Genomic DNA, 24178 nt, shown 5'->3' on the forward strand with positions numbered 1-24178 from the left:
ATATTTAAAACAGAGAACAGTGCAACCCATAGTTTGCAAACTCAGTTTTAAACTCTGGTTTCACTTTCTAGTTTGTAAACCAGTCCTCCATCACAGTTAAGTGATGGGATTTACCACAACTATGGAAGATTAAAAGAAACTATGATTAAGTATTGTGTCTGCGTAGGACCACTTTAGCTAGATTTTATAAAATATGAGGGACATAGGCGGCCAGAAACGCCTCCTGTAAAAACCGTCCACATTGAAAGTAGTGGGACTCACACACCTGCCTGAATTTCTCACTGCCAAACAGCTATTAAATTTTGAATTATCAGGAATATTTATTGAGGTGAAATGCCAGCACCCTTGGCCATTGCTCTTTGTGTACCATAGAACCAGTTATTGGCAGCCTTCAAGCCAGATCCGGCTGCTGTTTGGCCCACCAGACGCCATTGGCTTGGCTTTTCCAACTACCTGAGACAAGAGATGTCCCAGCCAGCCAAAGCTCTGTTGGCTAAGGGAAAACAGGAAGGAATGCATGGGTAGTTGCTAGGCCACAGGCTGCAGTTGCTCGGCAACAGATTTGATTTTTCCTTATCAGGAAACTTATAGGAAGCTGCATCTATTTCTTCATTCTTTCTTGCTTGGGACAGGCCTTCAGTTCTCAGCCTGGTGCCTTTGGCCCCTGGTGAATCCGAAGCAACGGTAGGAAAGTGAATGGGAGAGATTTTCTGGTAAGCAGTGTCAATTGTAGCCACATGTCCCAGGACATGTACTTCCAGGACAGTATTCCTCAAAATGCCTGATACTGGGGACAGACAAGATACTCTTGAATCTGCCAGAGGCATTTGGCTGATTACTGTTAGAAGCAGCAAGCTGGGGAGATGACTTTGACCTTATCTGACAACACTAGGTTTATATTCTTTAGGAGTAACCCACTGCAAGGCCTGAGACACAAGAAGGGGAGCCCTTTCCCAAGCATGAGTGCCCTTGTGGAGGGAGGTTGACATAACACTCACCAAATCACATCACTTCCTTAGTAAATGTACCAGTCTGTACTAGTGGTCTGACTGAATATAAGGTAGCCTCCCATCAAAGGACTGATCAGGCCCCAGCCCACATAGGAAGCTTCATGACATGCCTTCAGACTTTTCAGAGCATGCCCTGATACCTTATCTTGTGTTCCTATAGGAAGGTCTTCTCTTGAAGACCACAGATTTGGAAATGAAGGACAGTGTTTGCTTTCCCAAAGGACAACAAGGCGTGCACAGAACTGATTGAAACTGGTGCTGCTTGGCAGTTTGGTTGGTTAGGTAGTTTGTTTTATGGGTTGTTGTTGTTTTAAAAAACCCCACCTGTGAATTGGAAAAAAGAAAGGAGCTTATCTCTTCTGCTTTCTTTTTTGCTTGTAGGTGATGAACATCCGCAAAGTCCTGAACAGAATTGAGAAGCCACAGGGACTTTACCCTAATTTCCTCAGTCCAGTAACCGGGAACTGGGTGCAGCGTGAGTATTTCAAGAGTCCCTCGGCTGAGCCAGAGAAATGCTTGCTGATGTGTGGCAGACTTTCTAGGGCCTCTCACTAGGGCAAGAGCATCAAGCCAAGGAAACATTAGCCGCCAAATTAAAATCCTCGCTGATGCTAATCAAGGAGCTCATTATGCAGGGTGCTTCAGTCAAAGCAATTCTCCTGAACAGATGCAAGAGAGTCATCACTCACGCCCAGAGCCCTGATCCCTGCCAAGTATCTCTTAACATCCAAGACCACACAAGGCGAACTAGACTAAGAGGCGGGATGTGCAGCCTTGGACAAGTGACCTCCACAACGCACCAACCGTATTAACCCTTGGGATCTTCTCTTTCTTCAGTAGCCACCTGCTGCAGTTGCAAGCATAGGCTGAAAGACTCATATCAAACAGGGATGGGAAATCTCTGGCCATCCACGTGATGGTGGACTCCAAATCCTATTGGCGTGGCCAGAAGTCAGGGGATTATGGGAGTTGTAGGTCACCAGTGCCTCAAGGACCACAGTTCTCCCAGACCTGCTATAAAGAGAGTTGAAGGGATTCAGGATTCTAGGACTCTGTTCTCCCCTGTGATTGTCAGAGGCCAAAAGCACTTCCCTAAGCTAAAACATTGCAAGGGGCAGGAAGGACCAGACCGGGGGAGGGGGGTACTAATATGAGGGGCAGGTTAGAGGTTTATAAAGTATATATGCTGTGGATAATTCCTTGCCCCTTTCTTACAATAAGAGAACTCTGGGGCATCAAATAAAATTGATAAGCAGTAGATTTAGGATAAAGTATGAGGAGGTCCCTGATGGATCAGACCAAAGACTCCTCTAGTCCAGCATCGTGTTTTGCACTGTGGTCAAACAGGGAAGGTCACAAGCAGCACATGTGTCACTAGTCCTTCTGTTGCTGTCTGAGCTACCAGAAAACCCCCACCTATTTTAAGAATGGAAAGGACACTGATAACAGTGCCAGGCTTGACTGTGCTTGAAACCAATGAAAAACTGTAGAGAATCTTCAGAACGGGATTTGGTATTTCCAGTAAGCTTGAAAACATGCAAGAAGCCACCACATACTAACCTGCATTTCAAGTGGAAACCATTAATACTCATTGATGGAGAGGCTCGCCATACATGTATTCACATCTAGGAGAATATATATATAGCAGTGGGAATAAATTCTGTTCTTTTTTTTTGAAAAAAAGGGTGATTTGCACATCCTTGACTACCCTGAAGAATCTATGCGCTGAGATGTAAAAATAAAATCCCCCCTAGTGTACTCTAAAGTTATAAATCTGTCCAACGGTTTTCCAGGCAGATTTCCCTCAGGCTAGCAGGTTGCAGAGCTGCTTAGTCTGAGCAGGTAGCCTTGGAAAAGCTGTGCGATTCAGTATTCTGCACACATTTCCACACCTGGCATCGTGGTTCTCTGCTCAGTCCACCACCCCTCTTTGTCAATCTGCTACGGCTATAGAAACCTCCACAGGACTCTAATATGTCACTCCAGGCAGAGAATCACAACTACAAAATCTAGACGGCCTCGCCAGCTGCCAGGAGGTTCTGAACTTGCTGTTCTGTCAATTGATGGGCTTTTCTGCTGTGATGCTTGCAGCCATGGCATGTTCCTCATCCCCTGCAGTTTGTGCCCCTCCTATAAGGAGAACAGAATGTCTGGTGGAAGTACATAGCAACAGGCAGGGCTTGAGTGTATGCTGTCTTTTGGAGGGAGTGGTATGGGGTGCAAAATTCAGCTTCCTGGGTATCTGGGGTTTTTTATTGATTTTAATTTTTAAAGCAAGATTCTAGTCCTTAGGTTTGTAGGCTTATGTTTGAAAGTGAAATTCTAAGGAGCCGGAGAAGTTGCAGAATTTCCCAGAAGTCATTGGGAGGGAAGTGTTTGCACCATGTGTAATTCCCCTGCTATGAGACAGTTAATACTTTGGGTATTTCCAAATGAGATTTGGGTGTGTTTGTGTGGCATTGGTTCTGCTTATGCAGCCATGTTTCTCGCAGCATGAACATGTTCACGTCGGCATCAAAATGCCACCCTGTGTTTTTATTAATCTGGTTTTCCCCTCTAATGTGGAAAATCCAATAACTAAAGAATAACCCAAGCCAATACAACCAGGGATTTTTTGAAAATAAAAATCAGTGCATTTTTCTTGAATGAAATACTTCCCCTTCCAGTTGTTTTGAAACTACAGTCTGGGAAAATAAGGAGGAAAGAAGCAAGAAGGAAGGAACTCTGATAGGGTGGGTGACTGGGGTAGGTTCAGGAGGTGTCAGGAGCTACATGTGTTGAGGATGGGAGAAGAAGGGTGCTTTCCTGTAGCTCGGATCATCCTCTGGGACCAGCAAAAGGAAAACACTGTTTTAAAATGAACACTATGGAATTCACTCCCATCAAAAGCAGCAATGGCCATCAACTTGGAAGTCTTGAAAAGAGTATTAGGCAAATTCATGGAGGATAATGCTACCAGTGGCTACTAGCCATGATGGCTTTGTATTACCTCCACTGTTTGTATATTTATTTCATACTAAAGGAAAGAAACCTCAAAGCAGCTGGAGGCGCAGTATGCCTCTGGATATCACTTGCTGGGAATCACAAGTGGGCAGAGGGCTGTTGTGCTCAGGTTCTGCTGCTTCTCTCACAGGCATCTGGTTGGCCACTGTGAGAACAGGATGTTGGACGAGGTGGGCCTTTGGCCTGATCCATTGGGACTCTGATATTCTTACATTGGAAGAGGCATTCTACACACACATAGAGGGCATGTCTTCAAAGAGCATATGCTGCAAGGAAGCATGCTGTCTTCAGAGTGACTGTTTACACCCCTGTGCAGATTTAATCAAACAATCATATTCAAGTTAATCTATTAACCAATCAAGTTTTCTTTCATTGGATGGCAGCCCTAATCACAAGGCAATGCTTTATTCTTCTTGCTGCTGCAGATCATGTTTCCATCGGCGGCCTTGGGGACAGTTTTTATGAGTATCTGATCAAATCTTGGCTGATGTCGGACAAGAAGGATGCCGAAGCCAAAACCATGTATGACAATGCGCTAGAGGTAATCTCAATTCCTTTTGCAGCTGAGAAAATGTCACAGCAAATTGGAAGGCAGCAGTGTGTAGGTCACAAGCTGCCTCAAAGAACTTTAAACACTGCGATGCTTAGAGTCAAATCTCACCTCTGCTGTGGAGTCACTGGGCAGCCTTAGGCCAGCTGGCCATTTGTCTTTCATCCTCTGGATGAAGCCAAGGCATGTTTTGGGAACTTTGGGGTGTGGAGGGCACTTTCAAACATCACTTCTTCTGTCCCAGGGTGGGCTCCGATTTTAAAAAAGAAAAATCTTGCAGCTTTTCTGAATGGTTCAGTTTGAACCAGGGAAAATCCAGCTGCAGAAGTTGCCTTTTGGCTAGCACCAGTGACATCACCAACATAGCTCAGTGCATTCCTGGAGCAGGTCTGCAACTATTTTAAAATTGTTTTTTGTTTTTGTTCTGTTTCGACAATCTGAAGATGAATGTATAAAGAAACAAATACGTGCAGTTTAAAAAGAAAAACTGGCACACTTAGGTTAAAGCAAGGAAAAACGTACAGCTGATTCAGTGCATGGGCTGTTGAAACGTACATTTGCAGTGCAAGCTGCGATGCTGGACTTCCACTGTAGGGTGAATAACCGGCTGTGTTTGGCCTTAAATTCTTATCTCTGTCTCCATTCACAGTTTTCATCCTCTCTATCAAATGGAATTTTTATATGATTTGCCCCACAAGGTGGTTAATGATAACAAGGAAATATATGGACTGAAAAGAAAGCAAAAGTGCTGTAAACATAATAAGTCTGATCCACCCCCCATATGATTTTGTACCGCAAGTTTCTTTGGTTGTTTGTTGTTGTTTAAAGGTGATTAATACATTTATTAATAGGATTATTGATGTTTGATAGGGTTGTATGTAGGATTGTATCCAACTAAGTTCTGGTTTAATGAGCAGACCCATTAAAATTAGCAGACCTAAGTTAGCCACGTGCATTGATTTAAATGTATCTACTCTGACTAACACTGGATACAACCGCATATATTTAGCATATAAATAACATAGTGGCTGTTCAGGAGGATGCATGTTTGTCAGCCCTTTGTTTCCTTGGGAATAACACCCATTTATTTTCTTCTCTTTTTAATGCTGTTAAATTTAGGCCATAGAAAAACACCTGGTGAAGAAATCAGCCGGTGGGCTGACATACATTGCAGAGTGGCGAGGTGGCGCCTTGGACCACAAAATGGGCCATTTGGCTTGCTTCTCCGGAGGGATGATAGCGCTTGGAGCAGAGCATGCCGGGGAAGAACAGAAACAGCACTACATGGACCTGGCTGCAGAAATTACGAACACCTGTCACGAGTCTTACGTCCGCTCAGGTAGAAGCTGAGCCTGCACTAAAGATCAGTGCAAAGCCTGCCCCAACCACTCCCACCCCCTAGTTAAAGGTGGAGGAATAATAACTCAGTGAGAGAGCATCTGTTTTGCAAGCAGAAGGTCCCAGGTTCAGTCCCAGCATCTCCAGTTAGGGCTGGGAAGAGCTCTTGCCTGAAACCCTGGAGAGCTGCTGCCCTCCAGAGTAGACAATAGTGAGCTAGATGGAGCAATGGTCTGACTCAGTATGAGGCAGCTTTTTGTGGTCCTGACACAGCAGGGAGGCCTATGCATAGGGCTGTGTGCATTTGAGACCTCTCCATTATGACTGTCCAGAATCTGCTAAGAAAAGCTGCATACTGTAGTTCCACTGGGGCTATGGATCGGGATTAACCCCATATCCCGTAGACTCTGAGCACACCCAACCTGTTCAGCTTTTAACTATCAGGGCTTCTTACAGCTCCGAAAAAAATTGCTTCTGATTCTTAGTCGCTGCAGATGTATATTTTAGGAGCTTCTCCCAACTTCAGCTTCCTAGGTGTGATAAGCATAAAAGTTCTAATCGTCTCTGAATGTCTAATGTATCCTTTGCCAGAAACCAAGCTGGGTCCAGAAGCATTCCGCTTTGATTTTGGCACCGAAGCAATGGCCACCCGACTCAGCGATCGCTATTACATTCTGCGCCCTGAAGTTGTTGAAAGTTACATGTACATGTGGAGGCTGACGCACAATCCCAAGTACAGGCAGTGGGGCTGGGAAGCTGTACAGGTATTTCCTCCCAAACCGTCATTGCTAACCACCATTCCCTTGCCTTAGGACAGGGGTTGCTTGAAAAAAAAGAAAAAGGGGCTTTCGTTTCTGGCTCCTAAAGACCAGCCAGTTTGGGCAACTGCAAAAAGGTAGAGAGGGTGTCTCTCTGTGTGTGTGTGTGTGTGTGTGTGTGTGTAGAAGAAACACCCTTGGGGTGGGTAGAGCCCAGCAGCCTGGTGTGCATGCAAATTCCTCCCTCCCTGGTCATTAGATTAATTATATGATGAGCAGTGAGGAGGTGATTATCTACTCCCTCTGCTGCTCTGCACGTATCAGTTGAGGGGAGGCTATCTGTGTGCAAGTTTGTCTGTTAGATGTTGGATGCTCTCCTCCTGGAAGATTGGCCAAGGGCAAATGCGGACCCCTAGTGAAAAGAGGTGAGCCACCCGTGGCTTAAGAATACATCTGAAGTGGAAATTGTGGTTCAGTTTCTCTCTGTCTTCCCAGGTAAGAAAGAGAGCCAAGTGCAGGCCTCTCTTTCACAGCTGAGTCAGGTGCGAAGATCCTTTCTGTACCTTGGCCCTTCAATGCTGGAAGCAGCTCAGCTCAGCCACCATGCTTCCACAATATTATTTAGCATAGCAGTAAAAATACATGTGTTGGGATGGGGAGAAATTCAATTCAGTTATCATTTAAAGGTGAAGTTACCTAATTCTCACTTTCCGAAGCAATATGCAAACTGCAACTCCAGCAACTCTTTTGAAATTCATGCTTCTCTGAGTTTTGCAATGCAGCGCCCCAGCCAAGTAATGGGCAAAAATATATATGTATATATTGGTGTATGGTGTGCATAAAGATGTATATATTAGTAACAGAGATATTTAAAGGACCCACCTTACTTTTGGGATTGTAAGTTGTTTTGAACTGTTTTTAATGTTTTCTTTTAGTGTTGAGACCCCTGGGAGGGCAGGTAATAAATAACAATTATAATTGTTACTAGGAAAATTGCTCTGCAAAATTGCGTACAAAATGTGTAAATTAGGAGAAATTCGTACTAAAGTGCTGATTAATTTTCATTGGAACTTTTTTCCTTAAAAGGGAAACTGCTGTGTAAATGTGGAGAACTGAGCTTAAGATTGGAAAATTGAGAAACAGAGAGAAACTGAAATTGACAGATTTCACGTAGGCTTTTTAACAGTAGTGGCAGAAGGGGCCAGGCTGCAGGATATATAATGGCAGAGATCCAAACAGCTCTATTTATTTTTTGTTTGTTTGTGTGCTCACTTATCAAGTTAGTGCAAAAGGCAAATGAAACATTTTAAATAGTTTTTAAAAATGTTACTGCACTTGCATGCTAAATAAAAGAAAAATAAGGGAATGATGCCAACCTGTGCTGTTGACAGAAAACGAGAGACCACACTGCATGGGATATAAAGGGACAATCTGGCAGTTAGTGAAGATGGGTCTTCACTGTCTGTGTTGCCAGCCTGTCTTGCTGACCACTTGTCCTCCACCAAGTGAATCAAGTTGCGCTTTGCCACTCCACGCTGGCCATTGTGAGGGCGGGGGAGGGGGAAAACAATACATAGCCAGACCTCTTAAGAAAGATGGGAGGATAAGAAGGTTTATGGCAGCAGCACTGTCTTGACTCCCTGTAACAACTGAGTGAACAAATCACGTCAGTTCCAGAGAAAACAGCTAGTGTGCTACTATGGGAAGCCAATCTGAGGTCAGTTCCAAGACACAGCCCAAGCAAGACAGCAGAGGAATAGGCGATAGCCGGCAGCAGAATAGGCAGGAGCAGCTCATCCAGGTGAGACACTGGGAGCTTCATTGTACCTAGTCAGCTGCCAGGACAATGACGCTTGCATTCTGCAAACCCAGGTGTGGGCTTCTGCTTCCCACTGAACTTATTTGGATTATTTATGTACCAACCTTTGCCCAGACCACTGGGCAGTTTACAGCAAAAACAAATAGATAGCAGCTGATAAAATCCAGAAAACTAACACAAGCCATTAAAAGCAAAACAATCACCAAAACCAATTTCTAAGAGCATCAGCAGCCAGGTTTCTCCTCATCCAAATGCCTGTTGAAAAAGATCCATCTTGACCAACCGTCCCTCTCACTTGGAGGTAAACTTTGTGATCCCAGTATCAGGCATTTTGAGATAAAAGTACATGAGGATTCACTCTCTTACAGGGGTATTTTTAAAAATTCCTCAGTTTGTTTAGAGCCATGTTGTTCAGCACATGCATGGCCCCGGTATTCTAGTTGTTGGAAAAGTCTGAAACCTGGGCTCTTCTTACATTTCTCTCCTAAAACAGGGATCTCCAGGTGTACACCTGGTTAAACTGGTAGCTAGGGAGCTGACATTTGGTTGCACACAGAATCCAAGCCACCCTGATAGTACCAGTAAAGTCTGAATGGAGGGGGAAGCATTTGTCAATCCCTCCTGCAAACATGGAAGACTCACCACACCAGCAAATGGTTAGGATACTTCCAGGCCTTTCTGGAAATTGAAATTTTAGCAAACTCACAGTTCATAGACACTGATTATAGTGTGGACATTCTAAACCTGAGTAGCCTTTAAGTCACTCTGCACATTTTCTTGCCACAAAGGGTTATGGTGTTTCTGAAAAACAAATTTGGTGCACATATCTGAGCACAGAGCATGCCTAGCACATGTGAGGTGGAGTATTGGGCTATGAGTTCTGTTTCGTTGGGAGAACTTGAAGTGGCTAAAGTCCAAGATGCTTAAAAAATTATAATCTGTGCCAAGGCTGACCACCACACGCATGACATGTAGTAATCAAGAAGGAGCTGCCTCTGAGAATCTGTAGTGTCCCTACCGCCACCACCACCATTGGGCAACCCCAGTTACACACATCTAGGATTGGGAGGGAGGGGGCATCTGTAGCCCAAGGAGCACGTCTGATCTCCGCATCACTTTAGCAATGGAGCATTTCTGGCTCACCAGATTACAATTATTAATTTGGCATTATGTGGGGGGGTGGATGGTCAGGTGATGGAATTCCAAATTCCATACTTGGAGCCAAATGTGAAGCGAATCAGATTAAGGTGCATATTTCAGTTATTAAGTTTAGCTTTTGTTCCTTATTGCTGAGTTGGGTGTTCTTGTTGCTCCAGCTAACTCACTAATCTGCGCTGGAGTGTCAGGGCTTGGCAGGGAGTCCACACCTATTGGTTCCTTTTAAAAAAAAAAAAATTATTAAGTTTTCCATTTTGTAATATTAATTACATCCTTATAAAATTCTTAGATTTTTGCTCATATGAGCTATCGACTTCCCTCCACCCCACCTCATGGTTTTCCTAATTCCAATTTTACATCCTCGCATTTGTACCTTTTCCAATTTACTTTCCCCTCCTATATTTTATCTCATATTTTAAGTAAATGTAAGATGGTAATAAGAATTAACATTACAAGCCTTCTTACTGCAACCCTGCTAGTGTTGGTAAATGTTTACAATTGTCCTTCAAATATTGTACAAATTTACTCCAGTCTTTTTTGAAAGCTTGATCTCGCTGGTTTCGGATATTCCCAGTCAGCCTAGCCAATTCCGCATACTCACATCATCTTCATCTGCCATTTCTCAGTTGTTGGTATTTCTTGTTGCTTCCATTTTTGGGCTAATAGAATTCTTTCAGCCGTTGCTGCGTACATAAACAATTTTTGATCTATCTTAGGAATCTCTTCTCCTACTATACCCAACAAAAACGCTTCTGGTTTTTTTAACAAAGGTATTTTTGTACATTTTCTTTAACTCATTGTATATCATATCCCAATAAACCTTCACCTTACTGTATGTGGTAGAAATTCCCCTCTTTTTCTTTATGTTTCCAACAATCTTTTTTTCTTGTTGTGCCTCTTCGTTCCAACCAAGCAGGAGCACAAGGAATCCCTGTGACTCCTCTGCTCCAGTCTTAGGGCTGTCTGTCCCCCCACTCCATCATCCCTAATGGCGCCCCTAGAGTCCGCAGCCTGTGTCAACCACTTCCCTTTGCCTTTTCATGGAGCCACCTCTGACAGGATGGGACATTTGAAGACCGCCTCCTAATGTGCTGGTAGTTGTGTTTGGCGGGTGGCCTTCTGTCAATTGTACAGTATTTCAAGGAAGGACTTCTTCAGGGGCCGGTACTTGAGGGCTCTTACGGGAGACTGAGTGTAACAGAAAGTGCTAACCATCAGAGGCGAGCCTATTTTCTTGGACCCTTGGGGAATCATTAAAAGCTCTTCAATGGGAGCTCAGCCTCTATAAAAACACAAATCCAACTCATAAACCTGCATGGGTAAAACACAACTGATTATGATTAATGAGCTACTTGTTTGCTGTGCTGCTATTACTGGAAGAGATTGACTGTTTCTCTCTCTCTCTCCCCACTCCCACTCCCACCCCGCAACCAGGCACTTGAGAAATATTGCAGAGTAGAAGCTGGTTTCTCCGGGATCCGCGATGTTTATACCACCAACCCGAGTCACGACAACATGCAGCAGAGCTTTTTCCTAGCAGAGACGTTAAAGTAAGTCCTGAACATTTTCAGCGCATCTTCCACAGAAAGCTGTGTAGGGTGGAGAATGTCTTTCATGGGGGAGGGGGTCATCAGCAGTGGCTGCATCTTAAATAAAGCAGGAATCTGCCAGTTGCCCTTGGCCATTTCCTCTCTGATCCATTGGAGTGACTTGGAATGTACTTTGGAATATTTAAGATGAGGCTTTGCTGACTTGCTTTCCTTATGCGCCCTGTTGAATGGAACTAGCTTTGTGTGTGGACTTGACACCTGTAGGGTGATTTCTTTCCCTGCTCACTCACAGTTTGCCCCATCTTCCACTACTGCTGCTACCATGACTGCCTGTTGAAAAGAAAACACTGAATGCCTGTGATGGAAGTGACACTATCACCACCCATCTTAGGGTCCCTGCAGGCTTGTGTTTTATTACAGCTGTATTCTGCAGCATGCTTTTGACACAGTAATAGTGCATTAGCAATGGATTTCTTCTGTTTTAGTTGGTTCTGCAATGCTCCCCATTGCTGCGTTCTGCAGAGGGCATTGGACATGCTCTCTGGGTCAGGGGTGTTAGGAAACTTGTCTGCTGTCAACTGCACTTTTTGCTGGGCAACTTTGGATAAGCTTCCAAGAAACCCTTAGCTTTCCTGGCACTCTAATGCAGGCTTAAGGGGCTGGGACCTTCCAGTTGTTGCTAGACTACAATTCCATCATCCCTAGCTGCGGCTGATGAGAGTGGGAGTCCAGCAATATCCAGAAGGCTTCTGCTTTCCTCACTAGCCACTGATTCTCCACTGATAGGAGCACCCCATCTGCACATGCATTCCTTTGACTTGTCTCCTTCCTCCAGGTACCTCTATCTTCTGTTCTGTGAAGATGATGTGCTGTCTCTTGAGGACTGGGTGTTCAACACCGAAGCCCACCCATTGCCCGTGAACCACACAGACCTTATCCTGAAGACAAGCGTGCAATAGGGGCGCTTGCTCCCTCGCGGCTTCTGCAGTGGGATGTGGAGGGTTACTTGCTTCCCCACCCCTGTTTCTCCTTTCCAGTAAAGGAATGCGCGTGTTCCCAGAAAGGTATTTTGGGGGCATTCGTCCAATTCAGGACAGTGTTATATTGGGGAGCATAAAAAACTGTGAAACAAGCACCTTTGTAGGGTTTTTTTTCCTCTATGAGGGAACTTACACTAAACCTGCTAATGAGGATGTTGAATATGGGCCATAATGCACACAAAACCATGGACGTTCCTTTCTACGGAGAATTTCTACGGAATCCACTGACTTTGTTTTCACATGGCCAAAGGAGTTTGCCATAAAACAGACGCTGGTTTGTGCCACTCTTCTTGTCTCCCTCCTACCCCCTTCCACATGCTCCTCTTTAGATACCGTTGATTTTTATTATCTTTCTAATTTTCACCTTCCTGCCCCCCCCCAAGACTTGCATCCTGAGTAGAATCAATGCCATCAATGATCAGAAGATGTCTGCAAAAGTCTGAATCCCAGGCATCATTTCTCTCTCCCTCCCTCTCTTTTTCTGTGCTCTTTAAAATGTTTACTGAATATTGCATCACGTGTAATTCTTTTTTTGCTTTCTAAAGTTTGAAATTTGTTCTGTCCCCCCCCCCCACTTCGTTTTTGTTTTCATCTGGAGCTTAAATATTACAAGGCACTTGTAAGGATTTCATTTCTGTAATACTCAGAGATGTGGAATAGAATAAAAATTCCTGTCCGATAAGGAGTGTGACTGGATTGCTCGTGTATTGGCACAGAAGGTTAAAAGGAAGAGGGAAGGGACTGACAACCATGTGAAGATCTCAGTAGATCCTCTAAGGAAGCCTCCAAATTCTTTATTTCACAGGAGGAAGTCAAGCTCACAGTGAAAGTGCTATGTTGCCCTACTTGCCACTTTAAAAACGGACTTCTTGCAGTTGGGAAAGTGATGGGAATGCACTGAAAAAGTGTGAGATGAACAAATGATTAGCAGGAAGATGTATAGATGCAAACAAATCAAGGTTACTGCTCATTGCCATATAACTGCCCTGCAAACAAATCAGAACAAATCCTCAGTAAAGACTGGACATGTTCTAATCACTGTGTAAGCTTTGTGCAAGCAAATCAGGATATATGCTCAATATACAGGTCTCTGGAGGAGCCCCAATGTATTTTCTACATGAGCAGCTGGAAGGAGAATGTCCCTCTCCTGCTCTGGAACAGCAGAGGCACTTGGTGCAGTAAGAATGGCGGGAGGAGATTGGGCACATTCCATTGAGCAAGTGTGGGCAGAGATGGCAGACTGTTAATTTACTTGTGTATCAACTTCTGAACCACCCATTGAGCCTGTGCAGTTTGCAAAATACAGAAATGTATTATAGTAAAAAAGCAATCTCAATGCAAAGTACATCAAGACTCGGAACCCAGCATAAAAGAAAACTCGGCTGCATAAAAACAGACCAGCATAAAATCATTGTGTTTAAATAATAATAATAATAATGAACAGCTGACAAACTAGCAAAAGAGGAAAACAAATTGGTTGCAACGCAGAGCAGGAGAGGCAACACTTTTTCTTCTTTTCTTTCTGCATGAGTCTGTTAACCCATATTGAACTGCCTGCTGTGAGTGCAGAATATCTTAGCATGCATTTGAATGCCCACAAGATTGGGAAGAACTGATTAGTGGCTTCTGCTAGGCCAAAGGACAAGGAGTTCATCAGGAGAGGTTTGTCACTGTTCGTAAGCCTGGATAGGTAAATGGAACATTCAGTGGAGAGTGATCCACTAGGACAAATAGGGCTCTGCCCTGCTTTAAAGGCCTACTAGGATTAGGACCCAGCTTCTTGTTTTCATGGAGCAGCTGGGAAACACACCCCCCACCCAAAGAAAAACCACCCAGGGCATGCAAATTGATCACCAGCTTTTTAGCACCATGGAAATAGTCCCTTCCATGTCCCCAGCTCTTTTTAGAACCTTGAAAAACAATGCGGCAGCAAACTATTGAAATACAATGAAGTGAGAAAGCATACTCTTATTGCTTCTTATAACTTCGCTTGCCACCTGGAGAACATAAATTTAAGTTGAAGCTGTGGGATATAAATTTATGTAAATAAACCATATAAAAGCATGCAAACATTCTTGTCACAACAAATCCTTTAGGCAGGCAGGATGCAAATGTAAACAGTCCGCAGCCACATTCTGAACCATGTTCTATGATGGGAACCTTGTTTCCTAAGGAAACCGTAAACTGCCCAGTTTGCAAGCCTTGGCTTTCAACTCCAGGATCGGTGATATAACGGAAGGGAAACGAAGGAGAGTGCAGTTCTGTGACTTCTTTCATCTGCGAGAGTTTTCACGATAATGGACAAGCCCTTGCTCCTTGCTCTGGCAAGTGAATGCTGGAATAATGAAGCTTTCAAGTGTCACTATTGTTTGTGACAGTTTAGCATAGAGGATGTCAAGGAATTGGAGTCCTACAGCAATCTGGAGGGCCACAGGTTCTCTACCTCTGGTTGAAATAAACATTTTTACTTCCACGTTCCTCAGTATATATGCTACATACACTCTTTGTGTGTGAGGTGTGTGTGTAAAATGAATCATGATTTTTAACTGTCAGGGGGGACATGAATGGATGTTGTTATGATATGTACTGTTTTTCAAAAAATTCACTATGACTCTGCCAAGGAGGTAGAGCTGGTATGGCAGCTCTGTGATAAAGGAAGCACACGCTGCCAGAGCTCAGAAACACTCTTCTTCAAGCAGCCGACGAGTGTTGAGGAAAAGCAGTCCCCTTTGAAACAAGGAACGGTTGATATGCTTCATAGTAGTTCATGATGGTTCATTTTAGGTTACACATGAGGTTAGATTCTGCTAAGGATGGGGGACTAATTCGCATTCAAGCAACTTGAGAACCAAAACACAACAATCCTTCAAAACCCACACTTATTTGAATTTCATGATGCAGTTCTCTAACTAAACAAATGTTTATAAAAATGCATGCATTCTAGGGAAATATGCACAAAAGTGACCATGCAAGTGAAAATAACCTACAAAATGCTATCTATTAGGAGAAATTGCTTGCAAAGATGTGTGTTGAAAATGCATACAGAGAATTAGAAGAAATTCTCACTAAAATGCTGAAGAACTTTCATGAGGATTAAAAAAAAATGCAAATTGCAGTGGAAATATGGAGAACTGAATTTAAGATTGGAAAAATCAAAACAGGATCAAAATTGACAGATCCTTCCACACCTAGATCCTGCCTGGTCCTGTGTGTTAAGTGCTAGCACTTCCGATTTACTATGTTGCTGAAAACTAGTTTTTCTCCTGTGTAAGAGTGGATCATTCAATTCCTCTACCACTAGAAGTATTTTTCTCTGTTCTCTCATCAGATTCTGGGTTCCTTCTTCTTTGTCACCAATGAAAAGGGGGGAGGGAGAGAAAAGCATTTCACGCAGGCAGCAAGACAAAGCTTTCATTTTGAATTTACACCTCTTGAAGTCTCAGAGGGAAGGAAGACTTGTCGGATAGAGACTTAAATTTCATCTTGGGTATAAGGAGGTGGACAAATAATCTTCTTCCTAGAAGGATAGTTGTTAGTAAGTAAAGCTTTGAGAATGTGAGTCATCCTGTTGAGAGGTTTTGATAGCAGGGAAATAAGCTTAGCCCAAAGTAATTTTACAGTGGATTAAAATATCCTCCTTGTGGAATCAAAAGCTTCCTTTTGACACGAATTGCACAGTCATTCCAGCTGTGAGGGTTTTCTTCATTTCTGATTTTGATTGATTTTTGAAGTGTGCTATGACAAGGTAATCTGTAGAAAAATAAAGAGAATTGCCCCCACCTCTTGTCCTGTAATCCAAAGTGCACACAATTCCCTAATCATTACGGAGAGAGAAATGAGATATTTTGTTTATTCATGTGCAATATTTATATCCTGGCTTTCTGCCTTACAACGGGCCTCTGAGATGGCTGACAATAAATGAAAACCAACACACAAAGATCAGTTTACTTTTCAAGGATAGTAGTAACTTACAAAGGCTCAGAGGTCTGATGGTTATTCTTTAATATTATTTCCATGCCACCTTTTGGCCAAGAAAGGCCCCAAAGGCATCTCACAAAGGATGAGGGGTGGATTTGTGGGTGTAAAAATTACAAAATCCTAACACTTTTAAAAATACTAAAATGCATTCATGTTTTGGACAGAAAGCAAAAGAGCAGCCCCCAGAAAGATGTCAGATAAGGCAGGAGTTAATTCATAAAGGGCAGCACCTCCTTGTAAGGGTCCCAGGCAGGGCAGGTGGGACAGGGCAGGTGGGAAAGGTTCATCTTGATGGTTCCAGCAAAGCCTGTTCTTGCAGATGTTGCTGCTGGTGTGAAGGAACAGGCAGAAGCAGGGAAAGGCAGTGTTTTAATTTTGGAGAATTTGAGGAGGTTCATTCTTACTCCTGTCTTTTCAGGACCTAAGCTAGCCTTGCTATCTTATGTTCTTAGGATTTTCCAGGAAGCATTTAACCTACCATTTCACCACCCTGTGGTTCCATGGATGATTTTGTAACATCCATGTGCATGGTGCGGTAGCTGAGATTTGCAAGTGGGGCGAGTGTTCTTCCACTCAGGTCCTGCATGTGGGCTTCCCATTGGGATATCTGGTCAGCCACTGTGAGAATAATAATAATGACGATGATAATGATGGTTTTATTATTTATACCCCACCCATCTGGCTGGGTTTCCCCATCAACTCTGGGTGGTTTACAGCACATATAAAAACATAGCAAAACATCAAACAATAAAAGCTGCCTGATACAGGGCTGCCTTCAGATGTCTTCTAAAAGTTGTGGGCTGCTGGGCCCTTATGTTTTTGTACTTGCCCATCTGAATTTCCGCTTTAGCTGATCATTGAGCAGAGCCTCTGAATCTGACCTTAAAGAGATCAGACTGCTTTATATGAGGAAAAAGCAGCTGCATTGAGGTAATCTTGTCCTTGACTTTTGGTCCCATTGGGGAAGGAAGGGCCCTGCAGGAGCAGTTAGGAGACTTGGAGAGAAATTGGCTGCCTCTCAAACAAGTCACTTCTTTTACTTTTAGGGCAACTGCTAAGGTTCCGGCTACTAGAGAATTTGAACAATTGTCACTCTTGGTAAACAGAAGGGGGCTGTGGTCTTAATTTACACGAACAGCTGATAGCCTTGAATACTGATACTCTCTAGAGCTTAAAAGAGTTTTTGGGAAAGGATGGTCAAGGGGCCATGGATGAAGTCTCTTGAAATAGACTTAAGTCTACCTTTGCATGAAATTTTTGCTCAAGCCCAATAACCCATGCTCAAAACTGTTTTCCAAAGGCATTTTGCACCAATAAAACTTTCCTCTATTTCTAAATCAATGTCCTCAGCATTTTGGCATTGCCGGAGCAGTGAAGGACCCCTTTTCCACCAACCTTCTGGGAGAAAGAGTTTAATGAGATTAACTGAATAACGACACATAATCTCATCCCTGTACCTACACTAGTGCTTCTCAGTATTTGGGATGAACAAAACAAAGATGGCAAATGCAAAGACCTACGAGGGAGACCTGTTGTTGAGCATTCATCCTAATTTGTTTGCAGGGAGATTAGACAACAGTGGCTATTTAATGAGGATTCACTCAGATTTGTTTGCGGGGAGGCTAGATGATTTTGCATCAAAGCCCATGTCATCCCCCCCCCCCTTTCCAGCACATTTTCCTAAATGGTCTGTAGCCATCGTGTCCAAAACATTTGGAGGGCATCAGGTTGGCAAGGGCTGCCATAAAACATCTGCTTCTCATGCTTTCCAAGATCTTCAACAGATCAAAAAACATTTAGTGTTCATAGCGTGCTTGTCCTCACACACAGTCTGAAGCAGCAGAGAAAGCCTTAAAACTTGATCGGACTGAGAATTTCATAGGGAGCATAAGACTTGTGTGAAACAAAGGAAGGGACTGGGTGACAGTGATTTATGAAGGAAGATTAAAATAACTTAATATGTATCGCTTGGCGAAACAGGGAAGGAGGGATGTGATATTCATGCAGAAGGACTTGAGGAGAGTAAACATCAAGGATGGGGAGGGATTGTTTGGAAAGGTGATGTAAAAGGAGTGTAATAACCAGGAGTAATGGGAGGAAATTAATCAAAGGCTGGCTGGAAACCACCTTTTCAGATCAGTGTCAGCAGCAGTCGTGTTCGAGAGCCTCCTGTGTAATTAAATAGAACCACAAGTAGCTGCCTTCTACATTTAGACATTGGGCCCTCTAGCTCAAGATTGCTTACACTGACTGGCAGCAGCTCTCCAGGGTTTCAGACAGGAGGTCTCTGCTTGTCCTATCTGCAGGTGCCAGGGACTGAACCTGGGAACTTCCATGTATAAAGCAGGGATGGGGAACCCATGACCTTCCAGAAGCTCCCAACAGCTCCAGCCAGCATGGCCAATGGTCAGGAATGATAGAAGTTGCAGTCCACCAACATCTAGAGAGCCAGAGGTTCCCCATTCCTGGTGGGAAGCATGATTGCAGGCGCTATAGCTGTCAGGTTACACTCCCAGGATTCTGGAATAAAGAAGCAATGGCTGCTTCTGCATGTGTGGAAAAGAACAGGGCAGAGATCCTTGCAGAACTTTGCTTCACAGCATACCCGCCATTTATGGGATTAGACTAGATGACCACCAAGGTACCTTTTAACCCTAAAGCTCTAAGAGTTGGTTTTAAATGAGACCTATGTTAATTGTACCACCCACAAACTGCTGAATAGTAAATCCTAACCATCTGGGACATATAAAGGCCCTCACAACAATCTTGTGAGATTGGTTAGACTAAGCAGGGGTAGCCAGTGTAGAGCCTTGGTTCATCCCTTAGTCCAGGGCTAGCCAACATGGTGTCTTCCAGATGTTGCTCATCTCCTGCTTGCATGCTTCCCATAGGCATCTGCATGGCTACTGTGAAAGCAGGATGCTGGACCAGATGGGTTTTTGGCCTGTTCTAGCAGGGCTCTTCTTATATTCGCATAATGGGGTTGTCTTACATCTGGATTTTCAAAAGCAGAAGTGACGTCCGGAGGGGATTTCTGGAATCCTGGATTTTCAGCAATATAGCCCACTTCTTGAAATATGGCAACCCTATCACATAGTGTTTAGCTGATTAAGGGCCTCTCCAGACATCCTTTGTATTGTGCCTTCACTGACAATTTGTGCCAATTATGATATTGGGGTGGTCATATGCAATCCCACTTTTCATACTGTTTGTGCCTACAGAAGTTGTGGGGCTGTCACACTGCTTCACTTCCAATTAGAGCTTCCCAACTGTTACACACCAAAAATGTTATGCTTTTGCTGCGCTATATGCTTTTGTTGCGCTATAGACACTCCAGAGAACAATGGTGTGGTAGAACTGGGGAAGGATTGCAGAACAAACCAATAAAGTCGAATGATGTGCAGATGGCCCAGTGTAAATCCACCATTAATGGACTATTGTTGCATCAAGAACATGCTGCATAAAAACAGCTACCAGAAAATACCAGTCTGGAGGGACCTTAAGCGTTTTTTCTCTGAAGCAAATGCACACCACATAATACTCCGCTCTGACCAGTAGGAGTCAGTCTTTACTAAAAAAATAATCTAAATACCCCCTTCACAGGTCCTTCCCACTGTGCTGCTTTAACGAACTACTGAAAAGTTGTAATTGTTTGAATTTTTATTTAGTTTTTTTAAAACCAAAAACCTATCTCCCACCTTCTCTCTTCATTGGGGCCAAAAAGGTTGCAAGCCCTTGCTGTGCACACGTACTTGGGAGTAAGCCCCCTTGAGCATCAGTAAGGCTGCTCAAGTAGCAGACGTGCATACGATTGCATTATAGTCCTATGCACCATACATACTGACAGCAACCTTATAATTCTCCAAGCGGGGATCCTTGGGTTGCCAAAACGGCCCACACACAAGGCGTGTTATTGACAGAGGAATAATAGGAAGTAATACTGTTGGGCAGACGGACCTACGCACGTTTGCTATGCAGAACCATTAACAGAAGTACTGTAATAATGATTATCCCCCCCGCCCCCTTGTATCAGTACATCTCCTATGAGGGAGGACGGTTTCACCTGGAGCCCATTTAACTCTCCATAAACCAACATTGCTATTATTATTATTGTTATTATTCGGAGAAGTAGCTAGACAACAACGCACGCCAGGGAGGCATTGCAGTCTGTGGGCCGAGCGGGCCGCGGCTCTGCCTCTCTGGCGCCTCCTCAGCCAGGCGAGGCTACGCGAGGCGGGAGCGAGCCAGGGAAACGGGGCCTCGGAAGCGGCCGTGGCGGCGGGCGATGGCCGGGGGAGAAGAGGGGCGCCCCAGGCCCCCCGAGGCCTTGCCGCCCCGCGCTCCGCCAGAAACGGCGCCCGGCGAGGCCGAGCGCGAGGCCGGCGGCGGGAGTTCCCGGCGCCTTCCCCCGCCGCGTTTGCCCCGGCTGGGCCTGGCCTTGGCGCTGGTGGCGGCCCTGCTGGCCGCGAAGTACTATCGGGACTCGGAGGTGGCCCGGCGGCAGGTACCGGCGGAGGGAGTCTCGCCGCGGGGGACGGAGAAATCTTTGCGAGGCGCCTGCGGGGAGGGATGCTGGAAGTCGGGGCTGCTTGGGGGGCAGCGAAGGGGAGAATGAGCGGGGTCGGTCTTGTGCGGCTAAGAAGTTGGAGGGCAAAAACCGGCATTTCGGGGGTGCCTTTGTTTTCCATTTGGGGAGCCTTTTTGTTTTGCAATCTGTGTCTAGTGCAGCCCCAGAGCTGCCTGTTCAGAAAGGAAGCCTCGTGACTTCCAAGTAAAGTGTGTACTGTACTGTATCCAGGGGCGCCGACTTATAAAAAATATTGGGGGGGCCCATACCGGGGTCCTGCCGCTGGTTCGCTCGGGTAGCCGGGAGAACGCAGTTCGAGGTGGCGGTGTTGGGGAGAGACCCTCGCTCAGGGCGCCACTAGACTTGGCGGCCGGCGGCCTATCTGGGGGGTTTTGGAGCGTATTTCGGCGGAGCGATTGGGGAGGAGGGGGCTTGTTGCCGGATTCTTCAGCTGGGCCGGAGATCCGCTGCTGGGGGGTCCCTGGGCCGAGTTGTGAGCACGGCCTGCTGAAGGGAGATCCAGCCGATTGCGCGATGGGGACGGCCGGGGCTCTCCGGCTAGGGCGCGCGGCTGGCTGGCTGGCTGGCGAAGGAGCAGATGGGGAGGAGGCGGGGGTCCTCACTCTCTTAGGAAACGCACCCGCGCGCCCGATTGCCACGAAGTCCGAAGGGTGCGTGTGTGGAATTAAAAAGCAAAAACTAGATACGGGCAGGGCAGGCAAAGAGTTTTCTGCAAGAGGATGGAGGGCAGGTTGAAGAGAAAATCACTCAGGATGAGACAGTCAAATCAGCCATGATAAAATGGGCTCAGGATATTGGGTATAACATCATGTTTGAGGACTGGGAAAGGTTATGGACCACCGGAATGAAATTCACAGCATGTAATGCCTTGAAGGAAAATATTATGAAAATGATTTATAGGTGGTACATGACCCCAGTCAAGCTTGCAAAAATATATCACCTGTCTGATAATAAATGTTGGAAATGTAAGGAGGCTGAAGGGACATTCTTTCACCTCTGGTGGACTTGTCCAAAAGTGAAGGCCTTCTGGGAAATGATCTATAATGAGTTAAAAAAGGTATTTAAGTATACCTTTCCCAAGAAACCAGAGGCCTTCCTCTTGGGCATTGTTGGCCAGAAAGTGTTAAAGAAGGATAGAACTTTCTTTATGTATGCAACTACAGCAGCAAGAATACTTATCGCAAAATATTGGAAGACACAAGATTTGCCCACACTGGAAGAGTGGCAGACGCAATTGATGGACTACATGGAACTGGCTGAAATGACTGGCAGAATCCGAGATTTGGGAGAAGAAACAACGGAAGAGGACTGGAAAAAATTTAAGGACTATTTACAAAAACAATATAAGTTGTATGAATGTTAAAAATTTACACGATTCGGAAACTATAGCTTCAGCAATTAGATTTGGGAAACAGGAAATTATATTTTAAGTAAGAAAAGGTCAAAATCTAAGGTAATACTATGTTTAATTTAAGATATAAGTAACTGATGAAAAGTATGTTAAATTTAGAGGTATAGTATTTGAAAAGTACAAAATAAGGTACGAAACAAGGTAATAATTTGCTGATATCTTTATTATAAAGAATGCAGGGTAAGGGAGATGCGGGGAAGTCCAGTTAGTTATATAAAAAATGTGTTGAATGGTTGGTTTTCTTTTCTTCTTTTTCTTTTTTTCTTTTTCTTGTTCTTTTACTTTTTTCTTCGGTGTATGTTTCTAACTTTGTATTTGAAAACTTAATAAAATATTTATAAAAAAAGAAGAAGAGAAAATCCTTTCGCTTTTCTGGGGCTCAGGGAAGTCTCAGAGCCGGAGGTTGGGGAAGGGACCCCCTTTGCTCTGCCCTCTTCTCCCGTCTTAGATTTGCATGGGGGTCCCCGCCCGAGCTTGCCTGGCCACCGGGCCACACAAGGGCCGCGCTCTACAAGGCACACCTTGCTAGCCGCGCAGCTGTCCTCCGCGGCTGCGGAGCGGCCCTGCGCCGGTGCCCAGCCCCTCTGGGCGCCCGCTGCGCTGCCAATGACAAGCGGGCGACGTCGCGGGCAGGGAAGGCGTCGCTTTCTTTCCCGATCCTGCATCCTCCCAGTCTTCCAGCCCTTTTTTGGGTTGGAAGCTCGTCTCGTTCGCCCTTCTCCTTTCTTCACCCTGCGCGCAATTTTCCTCCCTCGTCTCCCTCCCCATTTCTCCTTCCTTCCTGACTGACGGGCTTGGGCTCGGGCTCGGGCTCCGGGTCGGGCTCAGGCTCAGGCTCGGGCTCGGGCTCCGGGTCGGGCTCAGGCTCAGGCTCAGGCTCGGGCTCGGGCAGCCACAGCGTCGGCGGTGTTGGCGATCGGCGGCGTGGGGGGGATGGCCCTCCCGGGGGAGCCGGCGCTGCTCAATGGGGTTGCCAAGGAGACAGGCCGGCCGCCCCCCTCCCCCGGCCCGGCGCCCTCCGCCGCGCCGGTGCCCGTTATGGAGCTGGTGCGCGCCGGGCGCCCTATAAAAGCCGCGGACGCGCCCACCGCCGCCCGAGATTATTGGGGGGGCTGAGCCCCCCCAAACGAATTTTTGAGGGGGCTCAGGCCCCCTCAAGCCCCATGGAGTCGGCGCCTATGACTGTATCGCATTGCAACTTCACAGTGCCGTCCTCTCCCAAGTCCCGTGTGGGATTTTTCAGCGGGATATACCAGTGAATAGGATGGTATCCTGAGGTTTGCAATCGTGCGTGCGTGTGCTTGGGAGCAAGTCCGCTTGAATCCCACGGGGCTCACTTCTGCGTAGACGTGCATACGCTTGCACTGTAAATATACCTCGCGTAGCATTTAATGAATGTAGGCAATTATCAGCCACAGGGATGGGTTCGCCGTCATCCCGCATCTTCCCTAACACTAGTCATCCAATGAAGCACAATGGTGGGAGATTCACAGGCACAAATTTATTCACCCCGTACAATCCAGATATTGAACTACAACTCCCACCAACCCAAGTCATCCGATATGGGGACTGGTAGGAGCTGATGGGAGTTGTAGTCAAACAACATAATATGGGAACAAAATAAACAAATTCCTTCCAGTTGCACTGGCACTTCCCACTTGGAAATACTTAAATCTAGTTCTGCATCACACACCAGTAGCACCTTAACATAATATTGGGTGCATCACAATATCTGCCCCTGTGGTACATAGTGGGATTTGTTGCCACAAGATGTGATGATGGCGACAGGCTTAGATGATGTTAACAGAGTGTGTGTGATATGTTCATGAAAGGTCTGTTGTGGCTATTAGCTATAACAGCTACCTAGAAACCTCTGTGTTTGTAGGCATTATATATCTGAACGCCAGTTGCTGTGGTGGGGGCCGTCTTGTCATGGTTATGGGCTTCCTAGAGTATCTGGTGTGTGATGCAGAAC

General features: G+C 45.3%; 3 protein-coding genes across 4 annotated transcripts in view; 2 read left to right on the top strand and 1 right to left on the bottom strand.

Moving 5' to 3' along the window:
• Nucleotides 1-12908, top strand: part of MAN1C1 (mannosidase alpha class 1C member 1) — a 131952-nt gene extending 119044 nt beyond the window's left edge. For both annotated transcript variants that reach the window (XM_083511957.1, XM_083511956.1), the window contains exons 7-12: nt 1392-1485; nt 4439-4554; nt 5683-5902; nt 6493-6665; nt 11071-11186; nt 12022-12908. In XM_083511957.1, coding sequence (XP_083368083.1) covers nt 1392-1485; nt 4439-4554; nt 5683-5902; nt 6493-6665; nt 11071-11186; nt 12022-12145 — 843 coding nt within the window. In that variant the 3' untranslated portion in view covers nt 12146-12908. The remainder of the gene's footprint in view (nt 1-1391; nt 1486-4438; nt 4555-5682; nt 5903-6492; nt 6666-11070; nt 11187-12021) is intronic.
• LOC310710816 (membrane progestin receptor alpha-like) overlaps nt 1-24178 on the bottom strand; it is a 197989-nt gene that overhangs the window by 86206 nt on the left and 87605 nt on the right. The gene's annotated exons all lie outside the window — the stretch shown is intronic.
• SELENON (selenoprotein N) overlaps nt 20309-24178 on the top strand; it is a 32996-nt gene continuing 29126 nt past the window's right edge. Inside the window, exon 1 of the mRNA XM_083511965.1 lies at nt 20309-20708. Coding sequence (XP_083368091.1) covers nt 20490-20708 — 219 coding nt within the window. The 5' untranslated portion in view covers nt 20309-20489. The remainder of the gene's footprint in view (nt 20709-24178) is intronic.

The sequence above is a fragment of the Podarcis liolepis genome (genome assembly GCF_965112155.1).
Source record: "Podarcis liolepis genome assembly, chromosome: 7".
NCBI lineage: Eukaryota > Metazoa > Chordata > Lepidosauria > Squamata > Lacertidae > Podarcis > Podarcis liolepis.